The sequence below is a fragment of the Equus caballus genome, chromosome 14 (genome assembly GCF_041296265.1).
Source record: "Equus caballus isolate H_3958 breed thoroughbred chromosome 14, TB-T2T, whole genome shotgun sequence".
NCBI classification, from domain to species: domain Eukaryota; kingdom Metazoa; phylum Chordata; class Mammalia; order Perissodactyla; family Equidae; genus Equus; species Equus caballus.
This window is the reverse complement of record NC_091697.1, coordinates 26,352,590-26,375,127: the sequence shown is the minus strand read 5'-3', so window position 1 is coordinate 26,375,127 and position 22,538 is coordinate 26,352,590. Positions and strand designations below refer to the sequence as shown.

The 22,538-nt window shown below is 51.5% G+C and overlaps 2 protein-coding genes across 4 annotated transcripts in view; one reads left to right on the top strand and one right to left on the bottom strand.

The window, feature by feature from the left end:
* Positions 1-22,538, top strand: part of KCNIP1 (potassium voltage-gated channel interacting protein 1) — a 344,269-nt gene that overhangs the window by 15,551 nt on the left and 306,180 nt on the right. The window lies entirely within an intron of this gene.
* On the bottom strand, positions 2,744-20,785 carry KCNMB1 (potassium calcium-activated channel subfamily M regulatory beta subunit 1). Of its 3 annotated transcripts, XM_070233930.1 has the most exons (5): positions 20,633-20,785; positions 17,949-18,038; positions 9,811-9,968; positions 8,167-8,338; positions 2,744-3,271 (listed from the first exon to the last, which is right to left on the bottom strand). In XM_070233930.1, exons 3-5 carry the CDS (start codon positions 9,942-9,944, stop codon positions 3,002-3,004), a joined length of 576 nt encoding a protein of 191 aa, XP_070090031.1. In that variant the 5' UTR covers positions 9,945-9,968; positions 17,949-18,038; positions 20,633-20,785; the 3' UTR covers positions 2,744-3,001. The 3 variants fall into 3 exon arrangements, with proteins under 3 accessions (XP_070090031.1, XP_001503204.1, XP_014586014.1); XM_001503154.6 differs by lacking the exons at positions 17,949-18,038; positions 20,633-20,785 and adding an exon at positions 13,368-13,546; XM_014730528.3 differs by lacking the exons at positions 17,949-18,038; positions 20,633-20,785 and adding an exon at positions 13,344-13,516.

The following is a 22,538-nucleotide window of genomic DNA, read 5'->3' as shown; positions in this document are numbered from 1 at the left end:
GATGGTTCAGCCAGGCAGGGATGTGGCCCCTGTGGGCAGGTACCACTTTTCCTCAGGAACGAAGTTTATGCAAGTAGACTTAAGAAGGTTCAAGGCAAAGTCAGGCAGGCCATCTGTGGCTGAAATTTTTAAGAGGCGATACAGCTAGAAATGGATTGAAAGAGAGAGAGGAAAAATAATCCTTAACGATGCTCACAAGAAAGAGAAGTGAGAAGTTGCTAATGAGAAAAAGGCGGCAGTAGGAAGTTCTCTGAGCTCGAAGAGAGGAGAATCTGTTAATGAGAGGACGGAGGCACGTTTGCTCAGAGAGAATGAACATTTGGGCAGCATCTTTGAGGTACCAGGCGAGCGCTTCACATTTGTGATTGCACTGAATCATCACAAGCGTCCTATAAAACCAACGATGCTGCGCTCCTTCTCCACCTGAGGACACTGAGATCCAGGGAGATTACACAAAACGCCCAAGGTCATAGACAAGCCAGATTCAGATCCTCGCTTTTCTGAGATTTCCTCCATGCAGGTTCCTTCTCCAAAGATAAATACGAAAACATAGTATAAGACCATAAGAAGAATGTCATACTGAGCTGAAACTTACCCCAAAAATCATAAGAATGAGGAAAAAAGCCTTTAAAACACATTCTGAGAGAGAGTGAGAGTAACTGATGGCTGAGTCTGCTTGGAGAAAACAACACCCACTTCTCTTTGGGTCGCTCACATTTCCCCTCATGAAGCGAGATCTGAGGACTGGGCGTGATGGCCCACAGTGGCTAAGAGGCTTGCCTGGGATCAGGGACTCAGAGGACTCTGGTTGCTCCAGATAATGAGCTTCGGGCTTGTGGCTCAGAGAATTTTAATTCCAGGGGTTGGAAGGAACCAACAGAGGGCATATAAACAGTGTTTAAAGACTCATGTATACTAGATGTTGCTAGAAATACTACTTGCATAGCCAACGAAATCACAGAAAAATTAGTTCGATACCAAAGAGGTGTCAGTTTTTATTAATGGCAGTGAAAGAAGACTATAAAGTCTATATTAGTGAGCATGCTAGCAACTCCCGGACAGGTTCTGGAGTGGACTGTTAAACCAGTGGTTTGAGAACACATGGCAAAAAGAGCAGAGATCACTGACAAGTGTGAGGTCCCTGAGAAGCAGCCATGTCAGAGCAGCCTCTCTTCGTTCTGCTTCCTTATAGTGTAACAGCGCAGGATAGCTGTGGCCATAGCATGCCTGAGTTCCTGCTGGGTATCTGATGGGCTGTGGGCTGGGTGATAGTGGAGTCAGGCAGATGGTAGCTGACCCCATACCCCGTCAGGCTGGGCAGTGCCCTCATCAGAACCTTTGCAGGGCTTTTTCAGATACATAAGCTTCAGCCTCACCCTACATCTGTTGACTTCAGAGGTGTGGCTCCAGGGAGCCACCTGAGAGCCTGGGCTCTGTGGGAAGGTACATAAAGGCATCCAACAGGCTCGCAGGACCCACCTTGCCCTGCACGGCATTTTCCATTTTTGATATGGGCCAGAACTAAGGGGCAGGATGCACAGTGGTTAGAGAATAGAGTCTGAAATGATGTTGTCCAGGTTTGGCTTCCAGCTCTGCTATTTACTAACTTGTGACCTGGGGCAAGTCAAATCCCTCCCCTGTGATTTTTCTACGAAATGCAGATAGTAATAGTAACCTGAAAGATATTGTTAGGCTTAAGTGTGCTGTATATGTAAAAGCTTAGCCCAGACCCAGGCATACAGGTGCTCAACAAATGTTAGTTCTTCTTGCTGTCAGGGATGACAGATTCTTGTATGGGCAGTGATTCGCGAAATACATCCCAAAATGGAAGTGGCTACCTCCCGGTGCAGTGAGTTATTCATCAGATTGTCAGTAAGGTGGACAGTTGTAGGGAGGATTCAAGCACTGGATTAGAAAGTGGCGCAGCCCTAGATGATCTTTAAAGAACTGCTGACCCGCAGAGAACATGAGCTTTTAATTGAAGATGAGAAAGCAACAGGGAGTCGGATAGCAGAGGCTCCAGAATTGCATGTTGGCTCATGCAACAGTCTCATGGGAAGTGGGGAGGCATGTGCTCAGCAAGCCCCCGTTCCTGTTATGTATACCAGGAATGCGGGAGCTTGGTGTGGGATGACAGAGATTATGGGTGATTCAAGTCTCTCTAAGTCACCCTTGACTCTGCAACTGAGGGCACAGGTGCAAGCCTGGGGACGCATCACCACCTCTGTCCACATTCATTTGGGAGCTGTTTGCTCTGCATCTGCATCCGTCCCTTCTCTGTCTCCTGAAGACTTCAAGGAAGCCAGCTGATGAACGTGTGCCTTACATGAGTTGGGGAGTCTAGAGAGAAGCTGGGCTCCGTGTCTGAATTGACGTAACGAAGACCCAAGAAAGCCCCTGTGGATAGGAAGATACTCCATAAACTAACCCATCTGTGGAAGAGGGAACTGGGCGCCAGGGGAGACTGGGAAAGCTCAGGCTCTCCTCTTGGCCCCAGTGGGGATCTGATGGAACCTGGGAGAGCTTTGCATGTCCACAGGGTGTGGTGTGGGAAGAACAGAGACCCTGCCTCTGGATACGCTAGTGTGTTGAGAAGCCGAGCTGATGACTGAATTAAGAACATGCTGAGGGAGGTATAGGGGTGGTGGTGGCTCCCCCCGCATGCGAGCTCCCGCTATGGGGAAGTGAAACCCGTGGGGTCGTTTTGATTGAATTGTAGTTTCAATACACCCACACAAAGGAAGCAGACTCACAAGATTTATTACTTACAGATCCCAGAAACGGGATGGAGAGAGGGGTGATTAGCCAGGAGAAGGGCAGTCCTCTGTCCCTGGGGCAGTCCTCCATCCCAGGTCACAAGGGAGCAGGAGATAGAGAGCAGGGTAGCAAGCACCTATTACTTATAAGGTGGTTGGGCGAAGGTCAAGTAGCTTTTTGTGGGCTTAACTCTAAGTGGTTATTTTAAAAGACGGCCCAGGAAAGGTAAATGGCATCGACAGGTCTACTTCTGCGCTGCCAGGATGGAGAGAGACTGGTTGACCTTCACCATGGCGATGACGAGGAGGCCCCCTGTCAACAGGAACGTCGGCCAGAAGAGGGAGAAGAGGAGGGTCTGTGGCCCGTAGAGGCGCCGGTACAGGACGCTGCTCTCGTTCTCCCGAGTTGTCGAGAAGCAGTAGAAAACCCGGTGCTCGTGGAACTTGGCTCTGACCTTCTCCACGTCGGCCCGGGCCGTCTGGTAGTTGTCCAAGCTGCCTGGGATGTAGGAGCACTGTGGGGGAGAGGCAAGAGCACCCATGGGGTTGGAAATCCCTGTTTCCTAGGGCCTGCTGTAGAGTCAGGCCCCTGGGTGGGAGTCAGGAGTCTGTCTAAAGCTTGGCAGGCTGTGCACTGCACGGTTCTAGAGGGTGCCTTCCCAGCGTCTTTTGTAGGATGGTGGCCCTGGAGCTGCTCAGGGTCCACGCTGCACACCTGGAGGCAGGGGCCACAGCTGGTGTCCTGACTCTGCTCCCATTGGCTGTAAAACCTTAGGCAAATTGCCAGCCCTTTCTGAGCCTTGATATCGTCATCGCTTAAATAGGTTAACAGCAATATGATTTTGAAAGGATATTTGTTAAAGAAGGACTTCAAACTCAACTGTCTAAGGAGATCCATGAGTGACCCAGGCTGAGTGACCCAGGCTCTGTGTTAGGATTCAGGGTAGAGATCACTGCTCAGTTACCCACAGGGCTCCTGCAGGTAACATCCAGAGCGAAGCGGGCGAGGGAATAGATGACCGGTGCCAACTGACCCTTGTCTTGGTGCCAGGGAGAACTGCGAGGGAGCGGTGGGGCGTGGGGGAACGGAGGGAGCCAGACGCTTCCAGACTAGCAGTCATCGCTCCTTCTCAACAGTGGACGCCGTGCGATCCAGAGGACCTGGTGCAGCCAGACCTCTGACATTTCAAGAGAAGCCAGAAAACCACATTTTAATGTGAACTCGCAATTTAAAAATATTGGCAAAAGTTCTAATTGAAAACCCTTTGAGATCTAACCCTGTGTGAGGCATACAAAAGATGTTGGCAAGCCGGTATTTGACACTGGGGCTCAAAGGAAAGAGAGAATGCATTTAAAAGAGCTTTGTGCAGGCAGAACACGGGAAACATTTAATTCTGACACTGATCATTGTTATTAGGAACTTTCTGGCCTGGTCAGATGAGGTCCAGCTGGAAAGAGCCGCAGAGAAGGCACAAGCTGGAGACCCTGGTTTATCTCTGTTCTGTGCCGGGAGGTCTGAATGTTGTTTATGTGAACCCCTGGGAGATGTTCTGCAAGTGCAGTCCCCCCACAGCATCTGCAGAAACTACCTGGAGGGCTGACCATAAGCACAGCTTCCTATTCATTCTGAATCACTGAGGGTGGGGCCCAGCAATCAGGCGATTCCTTCACGCACGAAAGTTTGAGACCACTAGCCTAGGGCATCATGTCCAAGGTTAAAATGTATAAACGTGTTGAGCCAGCTTCTCCCCAGGCCTCAGCTACTCCGTGGATTTGAATGAGGCCCTGCCCCCAAAGCTGCCTGCCCTGTCAGGGTTCAGTACAGCAGAGCAAAGGATGGTTGCATCAGAGTTCTGACAGCGTGAGAAGTGGGCGAGCTGCATGCAGAAGTAGGGCCCCAGCCAGCCGGGGAGCAGCTGAGGCTGGGGAGAAGCTGGCTCCTAAAGAACCTGGCATTCAGAGTTGTTGGACACTACAGGGTCCCAGGAGCAGGTGGATTCAGAATCCTGAGCTGAGGGCCTCACCCAAGTCTCTCCCATGCCTCTGACTATGATCTTGGGTAAACTAACCCACTGAGCAAAGGTGTGGGTGGCTATGGAGCCAGATAGGCCTGGGTTCAACCACCAGTTCCAAGTTGTGTGACGTTGGCACACCACAGACTGTCTGAGCCTTGGAGAATGGATTTGTGATGGTGACTGCCTAGTTGAATCATCACGGCGATTAGAAGAGATGGTGCGTGTGAAGTACTTAGCACAGAAACCAGAACATAGTAAGTGCTCAATAAATGAGAGATGCTGTTATTATTAATAATAATAATATTGTGACTTAGCTATAAAATTGCAACAACGGCTCCATCTTTCCGTCCTTAAGGAGGGGCCCATGGACCAGCTCTCAGGTGGGGGCTTGTGCCCATCCTGGGCCCCACTGTATCTTTTGCCAGCTTGGGGTTACTCTGGATCCTTTTGGCTGGCCTTTTGGCAAGACACTGGACAAGAGTTCACTCTGCAGGGCCAACCCCACAAGCCTGGGGCCTGTTTGCACCTCTCTCCCCTGCTTTGGATCAAGCTACCCCCGAGTGTCTGAAAGGTCTGAAATGACCGAACCTCACCCCCAAGCCCCGTGGCATCACCATCCCCAGCACAGCCCATGGGAAGGGGCTTAGAACCGCCTCAGACTAAGGCTTATGGGAAAACCTGAGAGCAGACTGGAGCCCCCCTGCCTGTGAGTAGTGGTGGGGAAGAGCCTTGCCTGGCCTTTCACACGTGAATCCAAAGGACACCCAGCTGGCCAGAGCACGGGCTCCCCTGCACCCCAGAGCTGAATGCAGGTAGAAGGTGCAGTGCATGGTAAAAACACAAAGGACACTTCCATTGTCCCACTAGAGCGCAGCCTGCCCTTAGCACTGCTCCTGGCAATGCCAGGGTGCGATGGGAGAGAAGATAGCACAGCTGGCAGTTACCAGCCGGCACTGTCCTCCTAGGGCCCAGCAGAGGCACATCTCACAAGCTGTGGACAGCTCATTTCAGGGCAAGATCTGGCCTCTTGCTCCTCCAAGCTGGCACCCTCAGGATCAGGGCGGCAGCCTGCCCGCCAGCCTGCTCCGATCCCCCTCACACCAGTGGTCACTGCAGGGGGCTTGGAGGCTCTGTCTCCACATGGTGGGGCAGAGTCATGTTAGTGGTGACAGAACAGCTCTGAGCCACGTTGCACGTCCAGACCCACTTCTCCAGGACCCCCCTGCACTGTCAGTGAGCCCACCCTGTGACTTTCTTTCTGCTCGGCCACCCACTACTGATTGTCAGCACCCGTCTCTGCTGCAGGCCCCATCTCCCTCCCGGGGGTTTGCAGTGGCCCCGCCTCTCCGCCCAGTGACTGAACCCCACATGCCTCTGCACCGCTCAATCATGCTTCCGGGACCCCGAACACTTTAAAGACTCCCAGCCGCCCGCTGCAGTAATTCCCAGCCTTGGAGTCTCCTGGAGAGCCCTGAGATCCTGCCTTGGGTGGTCTGGCATAGGACCCTGCTTGTGTTAAGTCCCCGGGGGTTCTAATGCACAGCCAGAGTCAAGGAGCCCCAGCTTCCCGATCACATTTTAACTCCCTAGCTCAGTAGTTCTTGGCAGAGACAACAGGCGTGGAGCTTGCACAGCGTCAGAATATCATTAGTGTTTCCCTTCTTTATGGCTTGCTTGAATTTAAATCCCTGGTAATCAGTTGAACCCTCTCCTAGGAAACGGTGGAGTCGGTTAGGAGCCTGTTATGACTCCGCTCCCTGTTAAAACCAGCACCGAGAGCACTGAGCGTTGTTTAGAATGAACTTGTTCCAGGGAGAGCTCCGGCCTTCCGATGCAGATGCAAATGAACTTGTCCACCACGAGCCCTCTGACGAGACCAGACCTGTGGAATCAGAGACTGACAGCCCCAGCCTCTGCTCTCCATGTTTGTTGAATCGGCAGGATTAACCTCTGCGTCTCATGTGGTTGAAGCCACATGTTTTTTGGTAAAATGGTGATTGTAGATAAGCTTAGCCCTTCCTCCAATTCCCTTCCTAATGCTGGACTTTTAAAGCGTAAAAGAAAAATCCTGATTGAATCGAGATGCCTCACTCCATTGTCTGTGGGCTTGCTTCCCCTGCTCCCTAGGTGTGCCGTGTGCTGTTAGTGTCTTGCACTGGAATTCAACATCCCTTCTCCTTTCTTACTCTTACGTTGCTGTCTCTCCCAGACATCCCTAAAGACTGTGTTTTTAGCAAAAGAACTTCAGTGAAGTGTTTTCCATAATCTTTTTTTAAAATATAGAAACTATTATTCGTAACTTGTAGCATTCTTCATTAAAGTTTTGCTTCTCTCAAAAAACAAAAAGCCAAAAGACAACCATAAAAAAGCATTTTAATCGCACCCTTTGGGAGTGTGGAGGTCTTCTGGGAACAGACCTTGGTGCCTTTCTGCAGCCTTTCCCCACCACGCTCCACCACCTCTCAGTTTCTGCAGCGGCTCTCCGAATCCACGTCACTACCCTGCCCTTCCCTCTGCTGTGCCTTATTCTATGCCCCCTGCCCTCGATACGGATGCCCCCTCCGTGTTTCTGTGTCCCCAGTACCTGCCTGATTTTTAAAGCCTGACCCGAATGCCTTTCTGATACCCTCACCTCACTGTTGGCTGGAAAATGTCACTTCTTCCTTTAACCCCACAACTTTCCCTGTTCCTCTCTAGGGCACCAATCCTCCCTACCAGGTACTTGTCATGTATGAGCTCTCTCCTCTTGAGTCCAAAGCCTGACACAGGAAGTGTTCAATGACCATCAAATGAATGAGTGGATGAGTGAATGAATACGGGCCAACTAGTATTTCCTATAGGAGGAGCAACCATGGTGGGCTTGGAGAGGGGCTGCTGGGAGGCAGTGATGGGAAAATCCTCCAGCGTTGGCCTCCAGAGGTTGCTCCAGCCTGGGTGCCTGGGTTCTTGAAGGTCACAGGGTTCCCCTCTGTGGGGTCAGCTCTGGGTCTGGCCTCTCATCTGACTCACTTTATGGAAAGAAGTAATGACACTAACAACTGCTGCTTTTTGAGCGCCCATTATCCACCCGACATCAAGATTGGCACATGGTATACAGTCTCTGACTTCACAATAGCACTTCACCAAAGGGGGAAACTGAGTCTTAGATGGGCTACATGGCCTGCCCCAGGCCACGTAGCAGTTAGCGGCAGAACAGGGATTCAAACCCAGGTCTGTCTGACTCCAACATGGAAGAGCTAAGTCTGGCTGGACCCCATGCCAGCTATGGACCCTGGTCAAGTGGGCTCACCTTTCTCAGCCTCTGCTCTCCAGAGTGAGGATAGGGAGCCAGTTAGTTGCAGTCCCACACACCTGCCAGGGCTAAGGAGATGCGTGCCCATGCCCCCAGTCAGTACCTGCTGGTTCTGGTCCCGAGTGTCCTCTGTGTGGTACAGCACAGCCCACCGGCCCACGGCTGACACATTGACCCACAGGCATGGGTACTGGGGCACCTTCTTTCCCTCCAGCTCCTCCTGGTCCCTGATGTTGGTCTCAATCAGGTAGCACGTGGATTCCTGGGTCCACACACTGGGGAGACCACGCACACACATACACGTCTCAGAAGCTGTGGCACAGAGCACCCAGTTTGAACCCCTTTGAGAGACCCAGGGCTGGTACCCTTATCTTGCCATAAGCATCCAGCTCTAAAGGAGTGCAACCCCAGCGTCCCTGGGCCTGGGGAGGAATCATAGAATCAGAATATCAAGGCTTGTTGGCCTCTTGAACATCATTTATGTAAATTGTTCACACGCTGCTCACCCAAGACAATGGGGAGCTTCTAAAAAGATTCCCGTGTCCAAGCCACACTCCAGAACAAGTGAGTCAGAATTTCTAAGGTGAGTCAGGCCCAGGCCCTGGTCTGTTTTAAAAAGCTCCCCACAGTGATTCTGATGAGCAGCCAGGCCTGAGACCCCTTATCCATATCATCTTCATCTTGCAGAGGGTGGAAGAGAAGCTCAGAAAAGTCAAGTGGCTTTTCCGAGGTCATGCAGGACCTAAAGCCAGGTCTAAGTGGCTTCAGAATCTGTGCCTTTTTCCCTAAAAAGAATAGATGGATGAGGGGCTTGATCTGTGCCAGGGTGGGGAAGTTGATGGGGACGGCGCTAAGCTGGAGATAATGTGTTGGAGGGACATGGCCCGTCTGAGCGGTACCTCACTCGGGTAAGATTCCAGCCTGGAATCGCTCCAGACTTGTGAAAAGTAAGAAGGGAGCAGGCCCAGGATTGGCTAAAAGGCTCCTCAACACAGAAGCCAACAATTGTAACCCATCCCCCATTTGTCAGGTGGGAGACACATTGCCATATGGAGGCGGCCGTCAGCAGATGGAACGTGCCCAGAGGCAAGGGTCTGAGACTCATCCTAAGAACAGGCTGAGGGAACTGAGTGTGCTTGTTCCAAACAGAACAGAGATCAGGAATTTCACAGCTTTTCTTTTAAAAGCTCAAGTGGTTGACATGTCAGGGAGCAAGGGCATGGAACATTCTCTGAGATTCCAGAGCAGAGCTCCAGGGGAGCAGATTTTGGCTCAATGCAGACACTTCCTACTCATTAGAAAAGCCCAAAAGTGAAATGGTGTGTGCAGTGAGGCAGTGAGCTCTCCGTCACTTGAGATATTCGACAGGGGGCTAGAAGCCCACCTGACCAGGAGGTTTCAGAGGGGGAGTCAGATGTGCAGATGAGCTACAAAACCCCGTGACTCTGATTCCTCCTGGGATCAGGCTCGCACTGGAGGGAGCATTTGCTCTGATCCTTTGCTGTTTCTTGTGATAAGGGCCTCCCATGTCTGTTGCCCCTGAGTCCCAGAATCCCAGACCAGCAGGGCCGGGTCCAGCTGACCCTCGCTGCACGCGAACCCTTGACCCTCAGAATGAGGACTGTCCAGACCTTCCTTCCTGGTGTGAGGGTCAAGGGGCGGGGTAGGAAGAGAGCTGAGGTTTCCCACAGACCAGACCCTTTAGAGAGAGGCTAGAGGATGGAGGCAGGCTGGGAGGGCCCGGTACCTTTTCTGGTAGAGGGGCAGCACGGTGGTGCCCAGGATGTAGTAGGTGATGACGGCACACACCACCATGGCCACCCCCAGGCAGAGGGCTCGAGTCTCTCCCCGCTTCTGGGCCATCACCAGCTTCTTCCCCATGTCCGCTGGGGACAGCAGTCATTTCTAGGGCCACAGAGACAAACATGTGAGATCGGCACAGGTGACAGGTAATCCATGGAAGGGAGGGCAGAGGAGAGGGCAGGGTGCTCAAATACTAACATCACCTGTTTTTATCTGGAGCTTTGAGCCTCAGAAGGCGTCTTTGACCCCACGGAAGCCTCCCACCAGCTCCAGGAGGCGAGCATTACCTTCCCCACTCATAGGTGAAGGCCCTGTGGCTCAGAGAGATGAAGCGACTTGCCCAAGATCGTGCAGAGTATGATAGGCTCAACAATGGCCCCCAACAGGTCCATGTTCTCAGCGCTGGAATCTGTGAAAGTTGCTCTATGTGGCAAAGACTTTAAGTTAAGGATCTTGAGATGAGGAGACTATCCTGGATTATCCACATAGACCCTAAATGTAGTCATAAGAGTCCTTATAAGAGAGAGGCAAACGGGGACTAGACACGGAAGAGAAGGTGACATGACCAGGGAGGCAGAGACTGGAGTGATGCGGCCACAAGCCAGGGAGTGCAGGCAGCCACCAGAAGCCAGAGGAGGCAAGAATCAATGGATTATCGTCCGCAGGCTGGCGCTCATTTCAGCCCTGCCAATGCCTCGCTGATTCTGGACTTCTGGCTTCCAGAACTGTGTGGGAGCCGATTTCTGTTGTTCGGGGCCCCCAAGTTTGTGGTGAGTTGTTCCCGCAGCAATAGGGCATTAATGCCACGAGATAAACTAAGACAGCAAGCCGCAGAGGTGGGACGTCCTGCACCTTCTCCCGGGACACTTGTCTCAGAAAAACTTGGAGCGTTTCACAGTTCTGCCGGAACAGTCCCACGGCAGGGCTGGCTGGGCCGGGGGCAGCGTGCAGAGAGGGGCAGCGGGGCCTCCAGAAGGCAGCCACAGGCACTGGGGTGGCAGGAGGTCTCCACAGTTGGGGTCCTGTAAGGGCCGTCTCCCTCTCAAGTGAGGGCAGAGGCATCAAGTGGCCTCAGCAACTGCTCTCTGATGTGGGGGCTTGGGCCACCCCGGCCGCCCCAGATCAAAGCAGCATGGGGGGAAGTAGCTGGCAAGTTCCTCTCTCCTGCTTCTTCCAACAGCAGCCCCTCAGTTTATCCCCGGGGATCTGCCTCACCCAGCGCAAGCAGAGCCCTGCGGCCCCTGCTTGGCGCCCCAGATGCCCTCTACGAGCGTGACTCTTGAGCCCTGTGTGCCGCCCGGAGCCACAGGGCTGCGGGGCCTCCGTCCCTTGTGTGGGTCTCCCCTCCCCTTCTGTGAGTTGCCCCATTGCCTTCTAGTAAATTTCTCTGTGGTTGTTTCTATCGGTTTGTTTAATGTCACCATAGTCCATGTCTACCAAAGACACTAGGGCCAGGAGGCTCCTTCTCTAGGATACCCTGTTTTAAAGAAATTTTAGCCAGCTATCAGGGAGGGCTTTATTTTCCCTGCCAGGTCCCCAAAGTAACATACACGTTATCTTTATAAACTAGTGAATGTCCAGGAGAGAGCCGTTAGTCCCAAGGGGTTTCCAGAAAAGGTGCCTGTGTTCTTCTCAGGCTTCTCTCCTAACTTTTGAACAGTTTCAAGTGGCCAATAGAGATCCTTGCCCCACCCTGTCCACCCCGTCCAGGGTCAGGCACCAAGGACACAATCCTGTCACTCCCTCCAAGATGACTGACAGGCTCAATACTCGATGAAACTTCTCCTCCCCCATTTGGGGCACTGAGAAGTGGGGTTCCTTTACCTTCTGACTGAGACATTACAACACCACAAGGGAGCAACATCTTCCCTTGGCGGAGAAGGCCGTTCTGTTCCTTTCCTTTCCATCCTATTCCCTCTGTCCTCTGATCTGCGGGAACAGGGCAGCCCACATCATGGTTTACCTGGTGCCCCTGACCAAGCTCACCCACAGATTCGCAGGCAAAGGAGCATGACCACCTGGAGATGGGCAAAAAGCCCCAGTGGCCTGCCTCCTCAGGGCCGTCCAAGGGTCACTGGCAGCTGGCCTCACCCCAGGGACAAGGAACACAAGTCACTTGGGGCCAACAGGGAATCCCGCCTTGGAGGATGCAGGCTGAGTACCCACAACAAAACCAGCTCCTCCCGGGAGAGTCAGGCATACTCGGGGCGTCGCCCTTGGCGCATCTCCTACCTCCTGGGCTAATCAGCCCCACGTCCCAGGGGCACTGCCTTCTCTGCTCCCAGCCCCGGCACTCCCGAGACTGGAACAGGCAGGGCCCCGGTGTCACCAGGTCTGGGAACTCAGGAGGGAAGGAGAAGAGACGCTCCCTGGTCACAGAGAAGTCTGTAACCTGCAGCTTAGGCAGATCTCACTCATCTGCAATGCTCTGGTGAGGTTGTTGTCTACACCAAGTGAGTGGGTTGTAGAGTCATAATAAATCCCCCTAAGATCACGCCAGGGGTCCTATTTAAACAAAAGATTTGGGCAAGAAGTTGGGATTCAACATCCGCAGTGAGAGCCTTCACACAGGAGGAAGGGTAGGAACTGCTGGTATCCCCCCAGGCCTACACAGGAAGAGATGAGCTGCAACTACAGCAGGAGAGATTTCAGTTAGACTCTAAGAAGGACTTCCCAGTTTTGAGAGTTGCTAAATATCTCTGGACTTTTGGGACATATCAGCCCATTTAGAAAAGTCACTTGGGGTCTGTGGTGGATTCAGAAAAGACAAAGAAAGGTGAAGGAAGGCAGGATTTTGGAAGATACCGTGTGACCTGGTATTTGGGTTGACGTCCTTTTGCTTAGAAGGGCAGGGCATAGAGTACAGTGTTTAAGGATTTGAGGGTGTGTGGAGCAGGATTCTGAGGTCATCAGACATGGGATCAAATCCTGGCTTTGTCACTTAACAAGCACGTGACTGTAAGACGGGAATAATAGTACCTGCTGCAGAGAGTTCTGAGACAGATCAAGTGATGTACTAGATATGATGTGTTTACGGCAGTGCCTGGTCCAGCACAAACCCTCAATAAATATTAGCTATTACTATTAACAAAGGGATCCCTCAAAGTTTGGAGCAGAAGTTTCCAGTGGTCTTGTTGAGCCTGTTTTTGTCCCATTCCACCCCCTCCCCCGCCCCCGCCAGGTGACAAGTGCCAGGACTGGTCCTGATGTCCAGGATGCTGCCCTCTGGCTGCTCTGGAAGCTGGGACCTGAGGGCCAGACAGGGAGTTCCTAGAACGACCCAGCCACAGAGGCCCCCTCCCAGCTGGCCACCAGACCACAGGCCCAGAGACCAGGATCTCCAGTCCCAAGCGACACTGACATCTGCCCCCCTGGAGCCCAGAATCCTGACACGCAGCCTCTAGAGGAAGGGAGTTCCCGCTATGGCCTCCCACGCAAAGATCTCCCCTCCAGCCCGTCTTTGGAGAAACCACTTGCCAGTGCTCTCCGCTCAGTACTCACGGTCTCCCCAGTGGGTGCCCCCGAGTCTTCCACAGGCAGACACTTTCCTTTTGCCTGGCCCCCAGTCCCCACCCTAAAAGAGGCCGCCTGAGCTCCAGCAGGAAGCTTGGGCTCCCGCCCGTCTCCAGTCTCCAGGGAAGCGGCCTTTGGTCTCCATCCGGGACGAGTCTCCATGCCCAAACATGGTCAAGTCTGAGCACACAGCCGGGGACAAAACTCGGGGGAGCAGGTACCCAGCCCGGAGGACAGAGGATGGCAGCTGCTGCCCGGGCCCCTGCACCTGCATCTTCCAGAGTCTCATGGGAAACAGGCTTCAAACAGCAACCGACAGTAAAACTGAGAAGCCGGGAAAGACCATCCTGGAATATTTAGAAACGTTTCTTCTTCACTCAGTCTCTCTGGGCTGGCAGAGATGCCAGGAATGTGAAATGCTTTTTCTTTTGTTGATGTGGGGGAGGGAGGAGGAGTTGAAGCTTGAGAGGTTGGGGTTGTCAGCCTCTGAAGTCTGGCACATCCCCACTGGAGCGGCTAACCTCTCCTGCCCTTACTTCCATGCTCTGTGACTCTGGGTAGGTCACAGCACGTCTCTGAGCCTTGGTTTTCTCATCTGTGCTATTGGCATTTTTCAAATTTACTTTGTTCCGGGTAGTGATGAGGCTTAGAGACGGTGGAGATTTGGGGCAGGGGAAGAGAACCCACCTTTTAAGACCAACCAAGCAGAAGGTGGGAGCAGTGAGAGCTCCACGGCTGCTTCCAGCCAGCCAGAGACTGTCGAAGTATGGTTTGGGCTCATGAGCAGAGATTTGTTCCCATTAATAAGGCGAGTGAACATCAGCATTTGCAAGTAAAAACATGTTTCTAGATCTCCCTCTGTTTCCTCGTCTGCAAAGTGGTTGTTGTAAGGATTGAAAGTCAGCAACAACAACAAACCCTATCTATTGGGCCTCTCCTGGGCATCAGGCATGATGCTGGCAGTTAGCCTGTCTCTACCGTTCTCTTTTACCCGATGGGCAGATGCAGAAACTGAAACTGAGGCTCGGAGGCCTTAAGTAACTGGTCCGCAGCTGCCCTGCTCCAAGGCCTGGAGCAGGATCCAAAGCTGGCCCTTCCAGGTTGCGCAGCCCCACTGTCTCTGCTGAGCCCGGTGCTGCTCTGAGACATAAAACCTCCCCTCCGTTATACAGTCTCCTGCCATCCGAGGATCTGGAGTCACCCCGAGGGCCCCCGTCCCCAGGGAGGTGGGGGCAGCTGGGCCGTGCCTGCTGGAGTGCCACGCCCCCCCAACTCCCGCTGCATTGAGGCAGCCAGCCAGCTGTCCAGGCCTCCTCGACACTCTCCCCTGCACTCAGTCCCGTTCCCCCTTCTTTTCTAATCGAATCATACTAACAGTGGAGTAAATCGTCTGTTTAATGGGCATCGTCACAGCCTTGGGCACGCAGGCGGGTTGACAATGGGGGACACAGGGCTTGGAATGAATCCCCAGAGGAGTGATTTTCCAAGATGGTCCTTGGTCCATTCAGGAGCCAGGAGAGTCCTGCTGGGGCCCAGGAGCTAATGCAAAAATGCCAGTCCTTCCGCCTGCACCCCTGGGGGCGAGATGCCCGGTGCAACAGCCGGCCATTAAGTATGACCAAGGGGCTACTTGCTCATAATCGACTAAATGAGTTATTGAGAGTCACACGTTTGGAATTTATAAACAAACACTAGCATTCTTCCTGAGGTACTCTTCCTCTTGGAAGATGGGAAGAGCAGGGAAGGGGCCTGTGAGCTCTCCTGCTCCACCAAGTGAGCCCCACCAAGCTCTTTGACGAGCTCTTTTCTGGAAGGTACATGAATAAAAACCCGGCTGGCGGTGGGGTTGTGTGTGACAGGTGGTTGTAGATGGAGGACCAGGGAATAATGATGCTCTGATGATAAAGACTGGGGCTTTGCTTTAGCACAAGGTGTTAGTGATCACAAAACACCTCCCTCCTTCAGACTTCCAACGACCCCACAAGGAAGAGGCCCCGCAGACTCACGGTCAACCGCTCCAGGAGAGATTTTTCTACCCATCTTGCAGAGGGAGTAACCGAGTTTCAGAGAGGTTAAATAAATTGCCCAAGGCAAGTCACTTTGCCTCCCGGAGCCTCAGTTTGTCCATCTCTAGAATGGAGATGATTATACCCAGACCCTCGGTGTTTTGTGAGGAAGAAGAGATCACATCAGCTGCCTGACGCATAGTGTGGCGGGGTGTATTTTCCAAAGATGGCCACACCAACCTGCCTCCCATCCCACGTGCTCTTCTTTCTATGTGACACCAACACTCCTCCGTTGGGAACAGGCGTCTATGTCCTCTCCCCTTCAACCTGGGCAAAGCTTTGTTACTGCCTTGATGATAGAATGTGGTGGAAGTGACACTGGGGGATCTCCAAGGCTAGGTGATAATCAGTGATACAGCTTTCACGGGGCACCCTCTCTGAGGACACTGCCCTTGGAGCCAGTCACCATACTGTGAAGAAGCCAAGAGGCCAAATGTGGGTGTTCCAGCTGACAGCCCAGCTCAGTTCTCAGCCCACAACCAGCATCTCCCACCAGACGTGTGAGCAAAGGCACCTGCAGATGATTCCAGCCCCTGGTCTTTAGGCCCCTAGCTGAGGCCTGAGACATCACGCAGCAGACACCAGGCACCCACTATGTGCTCTCTCCAAATTCCCCATCTGCAAAATCCATGAGCAAATTATATGGCTGTTTTATGCCACTATCTTCTGGGGGAATTTGCTATGCGGCCATAGAAACTGGAACACGTTGTAAGTGATTTAAAATGGAAACTGTATTTGTTGCTGGTGATAGTGGCAGTATTGAATCAGTGGGAATTAAAAAGCCTGAGATTACCATATGAAGTGTTGTGTGGGAAGCTTTAGAAATGCTTTACATACTTTTACATCAGGTTGCTCACTGCTGTACCAATGGACTAGAAGGGCAGTGATAGAGAAGGGCATTTTCCTTTATCAAGCATCTACTGTGTGCCAGGACATGAGCCATATGCATGTGCAGGTACATATACATATACACATGCATACACATACACACTTATGCATATACATGCAAACACAGATACACATATGCACACATATGCATACACATGTACACCCGCATATGCACACGCACATATGCATGCATATACGTACACCGTGCATATATACATATATGCATGCACACATGCATACATGCATTTACACAGACATACGCATTTACGTGTGCACATACACATATATGAATGCACATACGCCTGTGTATATACTCACACGTATGCATACACATACGCACATACATTCCTCTCCACAATCCTCATAAGAGATCTTCTTATGTCTGTCATTTGCCCAAGGTCACTCCCCTGGCATGTGAAGTGATGGAGCCTGGATGTCAACCCGTGCTTGCTGACTCCATAGCCCATCCTGTCCCTCCATGACTGCCCTAGGCAATTTTCAAGAGGACCAACATTTCTTTATGACATCTGCTTCAGCTGCCTTACAAACCCCCTTTCCTCGGTCTATAGTGTTTTCTGGATTGTGCATCCACTTATTTATTTAAACTCTTTTGAATCAATATCTATTCTCTGCCACCGCTTTGGATAATAAGTCCCATAAATCAAATTGGCAACCATATCCTGAGCCGTGCTGAGGGTGTGTCACCTCCTGTGTGTGGTTGGAAGCTGGTGTGAGTCACCCTCGGTCCTGGCTAAGCCATTCATTCACAGACATTTGAGGACCTACTGTGCGGTGGCTCTGACTATGTCACTGTGCTGAGGTGGATCAGACGTGGCCCCTTCCCTGTGGGGAAGGCAGGATGGATTTGTAAAACTGCAAAAAGGCACAAGGGAAGAAACAAAAAGATATATTTTAAGGGAGAGAGAATAATAAAGGGCAGAGGAAATGACAATGAAAGATTTTTTAACAGAATTAAGAAGACAAAGTATAAAACAGGACAATTAAATGACAATATTTGAGTTAAACAGCAAGATGAGAGCTGACGAGGAACAGAGCGAGGTTGCTGGCTGTGAGTGAAGAGATATCTGGCGCCTTTTTCCGGCTCTTTTCTTCATTTTTTTTTACTTAGTGCCAAGGTATTTTAGCCTGCTATATTGTTAACATAACTCTAAGTGGCTTGAAATCGTCTTTGAAACAATGAAGAGCATAAATAAATAAAGAGTGCTGCTGTCCATCTGTGCGCTAAGTTGGGGTTTTCATGCCTTTTCCTTACTGCAAAATCATCCAGTTCACCGTGGAAAAGTTGGACGACAGGGACGTGCAGGAGGAAGACAGGGCACAACGATAACCTCACCACTTGGAGGGAATTGTTGGTAAGGGGAGGGGCACGTGTGCTTGCAGACACTCCGAAAAGGATGCTCCAGTTCTCTCCTTCCAGAGGGCATGCCTCGTCTGTCCCCAGGGCTAGTGAGCTCTTCCCCTTCCACAGGACTCAGTCCTGGGGGCCCTGCCTCACTTCCTGTTCCCTCAGCCACTCTCCTCGCCTCCTGGGCCAGGGCAGGGCTCTGATGCCACACGCTCAGAGCACTTCCTCTCTCTGTAATTTTACACTTACTCCTGTGCGCTCTCCCTCAACAGGTCTCCCCGCTGGAGAACAGCTCCCTGAGATCCGGGGCGAGAGCTGTTCCTCTTCACTGTCGCATCTCTAGCACCAAAGGAATCAACAGAGAATATTAGGGTTTTGCTGTTTGCTATTTTAAAAAAAACTTGCTTTTTAGAATGATTTCTGCCACCTTAACCATTTTTAAGTGTACAGTTCAGTAGAGTGAACTCCAGTCACATCGTCGTGCAACAGATCTCTAGAACTTTTTCATCTTGCAAAACTGAGACTTTATACCCATTAAATGACATCTCCCCGTTTCCCCTCCCCCAGCCCCTGGAAACCACCATTCCACCTTCTGTTTCTGTGAGTCTGGCTCTTTCAGATACCTCATATAGATGGAACCACACAGTAATTGTCCTTTTATCACTGACTTATTTCACTTAGCATAACGTCCTCAAGGTTCATGGATGTTGTAGCATTTGACTAGAAAAAAATCTCCTGCTTTTTAATATAACAGAATATTGTTAATCGTTTTCTCATACCATAAAACATTTTTCAGAAAGGTTGTACAGTATTCCACGGTGTGAGTAAACCATAACATCTTTAATTGAAGCCCCGTTGTTGGAGATTTGGGAACGCTGCCTGCTTGTTTGCTTGTGTTTGATGGAACTCAGAGTCGCCCTCTGCCTGTCAGCAGACCTGTTTCGTTCCCATCCTCGCCCTCACTCGCACCACATGTTATTTTCCATGAACTGACAGGCACGGGGGAGGTCGGATCTATAAGGACACAAGTGATGGCCAGAACCTGGGGATAGAGCTGAGAGAACTGTAGAAGTGGAAGATGGCAGCAGGTGTCAGTTTCCTAGCCGTGCCCGGGCCTGATTTGAGCCTTGAGGGGGTGAGGGGGATGGCACTGGGGAGATGTAGATGTCAGCTCATGGAGCTCTTTTCACACCGTAGTCTGAGGGACTCAGACTCTGGGGTGATGAGAAGGGAGGGCTCACAGCCACGCAGTGGTCCCCAAGAAGGGGAGTCCGCATCTGCCTTTAGGGCAGCTGCAGCAGAGGCAGTGGCCCGACTCTGCCGCACCAGTGAAGGTCCTGCAGGAAAGGCAGGGCCACGGTGAGCTGGAGCTGCTCCCACCAGCTCTGTGAGAGCCTTGGCCAGCCCGTCGTTAAACCACTGGGAGCTGGAAATCGGCCACAATGGGAGTATTTATACCACGGAAACCTACAAACACTGCAAATCAGGGCTTTTGCTTTTTGGAGAGCTGGTTGTCCAGCACACCACTTCAGAGGGCACACTCAAATTGGGAAAATCGAGGAAGTTTTAGAAACTATTGACAAAGCCGTGGACCGGGAGTAGGAAAGAACAGGGAATAGAGTAGTACCCCGGGAGCTAGCAATGTTGGGCTGTGGGAGAGGAAAGGGAGCTGTGTCCCCCATGAGAAAGAGAGTCTCCTTGAGAGGGGGTGCCTCCAGCCGGAGACCTTCAGCCGGGGAGCTGGAGAATGGAGAGCTGACCTCACTGTCCGGGGACCCTCTTCTGATCTCCTGACCCCCAATGGCTGAATCCACCTGGTGGAGGGACGCTGTTGCTGTAGTCCGTGTGGTCAGCCTCCAGGCCCGAGAACAGTCTGGAGAAGAGCGGGCAGCAGGTCTAGAGGGGCGCACAGGAAGACGTGAGTCCATCTCCCTTAGGTGGTTTTTGGGCAGGAGAACCAACAAGTAGGTCACAGCAAAGAGTGCTTGAGTGTACGGGGGGCTCCCTGCAAACCCCCAGAAGTATCGGTGGGATCTTAAAGCTGCACAGAGGGGGCCTCTGAGCCCAAACGTTCGTATAACAAAATAAATGTTGCTCATTTGTAGCCTCCAGCTGAGGAAACTCAGGTGACATAAACAGTGCTGCATTCAGTACTCTTCACAGGCAATTTTACCCCATTTCTGACTATTCCCTTAGAATAAAGACCAGAGCTTCAAGCAAAAACTCTAGAGCATAGGGTTTCTAAGTTTTTAAGATTTTGATTCTTATTGTACACTTTTTTCCAGAACATTTATACCAATCGGTAAATATATGTACACAGCCAGTACATAAGATAGTTGATTCCACACATCTTCACCAATACTTAACTCTGTTAAATTTAGAAATAGTTGACTATGGCTAGGTGAAAAATCTTTAGTCCCAGTTTTAATTTGCTTTGCCTATATTACCAGCAAAGATTGAACAGTTCTTCATATGCTTATTGGAAGCAAAACATCTTATTTGTCCCAAATTTCCTTTTTTAAAGATTTAAAGGAAGAAAGCCAATGAAAGCAAGTCGCCCAGTGCCTGCACATAGCGAGCGCTTGGTTTCCATCCATCCCTTCCTTCGCCGGCCATTCGGCGCATGTCCATTGCATGTCTCCTGTGTGTGAACAGGAGCGAATGAGAAGTCCCTGCTAAGGACTTTTTGATTCTCCTTTTTCTCTGGCAAGATGCAGGGCCCCAATCTGCATCGGCTGCTCTGTGATGCCCTGGAGTGATCAGGACGGGGTCCAAGGGCTGAATGAGCTTCCCTGGCCCACCCGCTTCCACCTCCCTGCACGACAGGGGCTTTGAGGCTGCAGTGTTCCCACTCCTTTGCCACTCTGCTGCCCCGGGGTGACTTCTGTTTGCTGTGTCATGGCCTCTCTGAATCAGGTCCTGGGAGGGCTTACCTGACACCTTCTCCTCAGCCTGGGGAGGAACTCAGAACGGCCTTCTGGAAGCTCCTGGCCAAGCCTCAGCCAGTGACTCCCTCGGAGCCAGGACTCCAGGGGGAAGCCGCCCCTTGCACCTGAGGCTGGTTCCTGGGCTGCCCGCAGGGAGGGCGTCCCAGCAACCGCTTCCTGCACACGTTTACAAAGCGCTGCTGCAGAGAGAGGCGTTTTAATCCCCGTTGTTACAAATTAATGAAAATGTATGTCTGTCTTCCATAAAGAAGAACATTGCTCCCACAAGCTCAAGATCTATGTTTATTCTCAGTGCAAATACCATCATGAGCTTCACTAGAACCTTCTCTGGGAGCCGACAAGATTGATTTGGACTGTCCTGCTCTCAGGGGACACCATCTCCCAGAAGACCCTGTCCCCAAGGAGAAAACCATAGAGGCGGTCAAGGGTGGGTTTTTTTAACTCACATTGACGGAGCATTTTCTTCAAGCCAGGCACGGAGCAGGCCCCCTACAGACCGCACTGCATGAGCTTCCTGTGGCTGCCGTAACAAGCTACCTCAATCTGTGCAGCTTAAAGCAGCAGAAATTCATCCTCTCACAGTTCTAGAGGCCAGAAGTCTGAAATCAAGGAGTCAGCAGGCCACGTTTCCTATGAAGTCTCTAGAAGAGGGTCCTCCCTGGCCTCCTCCAGCGTCTGGTGGCCCCAGGCATTCCTCGGCTTGGCTGCATCCCGCCCCTTTCTGCTCTGTCTTCACATGGCCTTCTCCTCTTTTGCCTGTGTCTTCCACTCTTCTGTCTCATAAAGACAGTTATCATTGGATTTAGGTTCACCCAGGTAATCCAGGAGGATCTTGAGATCCTTAACCTAATTTCGTCTGCAAAGACCCTTTTTCCTAATAAGGCCACGTTCACAGGTCCCAGGGGTTTGGACATGGACATATCTTTTGGAGGGCCACCACTCAAGCCACCACGCTCACTTTATTTAATCTAAGTAACAACACTGAGAAGGAGGTGAATCGGCCAGGATGGATTAACTGCTGCAACAACCTCAAGATTTTAATGGCTTTCCCCAGTAACAATGCATTTCTTACGCGTGGGAAGTCCAGGATGTATGCTTCTGGTTGGACGGCTCTCCATTAGGCGGTTGCTAGGGAAATCAGGCTGCTTGCCTCTTGTGGCTCCACTCTCTTGTGGCCTTGAGCTCACCCCAGAGTCATCCAGGTGGTAGATGTGGGGAAGGAGTGGTTGCAGAGAGAGAATATAGATGATCGAACTTAACCACTTTGGCCTGGAAGTAACATGCACAACTATCCTCACATTCCATTATTGAGGATTAGTCACATGGTCCCACCCAGCTGCAAGGGATCCTGGGAAATGTAGTCCTGGATGAGGAGATGGTTCTCGGCCTGAATATCACATTGTGTTGGGTGGGTAAGCGTGGAAGCATCAAACTTTGTTGGTCAGCAGACCATGACTGCTGTATCATTGGATACATGGATGTATCATTCATTCATTTATTCCTCACTCACTCACTCACATAAATTCATTCTTTCATTTACCTATTTTTCAGAAGAGGAATTTGAGGCTCAGAAGAGTGAAGCAATTTGACTAAAGTCACAGAGCATTCATTAAATATTTCTTAAGGGTCAGCTGGATTCTTGTGGGCCTGTTCTGCCATTGAACTTGGCACCTACATGTCATTTGTCTGTGTGTGTGCCAGGAATAAGATTAACAAGATTTATCTACCTGGGCCTCCCTGTTCCTTCCCCACTCCTAAAGAGACAGTCCTTTGTCCTTGACTCTTTCCTCCTCCCCCTCCCCACGTCCCTCTGGAGGGTGGGGGGGCTGCCTTTGCAGAGGCAGGAGGCAGAGAGGTAACAGAGAGCCAAGAGCTGACAAGGGAGGAGGTG

What these genes read in the sequence shown, in the direction of transcription:
- KCNMB1 (XM_070233930.1), bottom strand. Translation starts at nt 9,944, where the DNA reads ATGGGGAAGAAGCTGGTGATGGCCCAGAAGCGGGGAGAGACTCGAGCC. An exon ending in CTGCCCCTCTACCAGAAAAG is followed by an intron (nt 8,339 to 9,810) that starts GTACCGGGCCCT and finishes TGGTCTCCCCAG; the next exon opens with TGTGTGGACCCAGGAATCCA. An exon ending in CTCGGGACCAGAACCAGCAG is followed by an intron (nt 3,272 to 8,166) that starts GTACTGACTGGG and finishes TCTCCCCCACAG; the next exon opens with TGCTCCTACATCCCAGGCAG.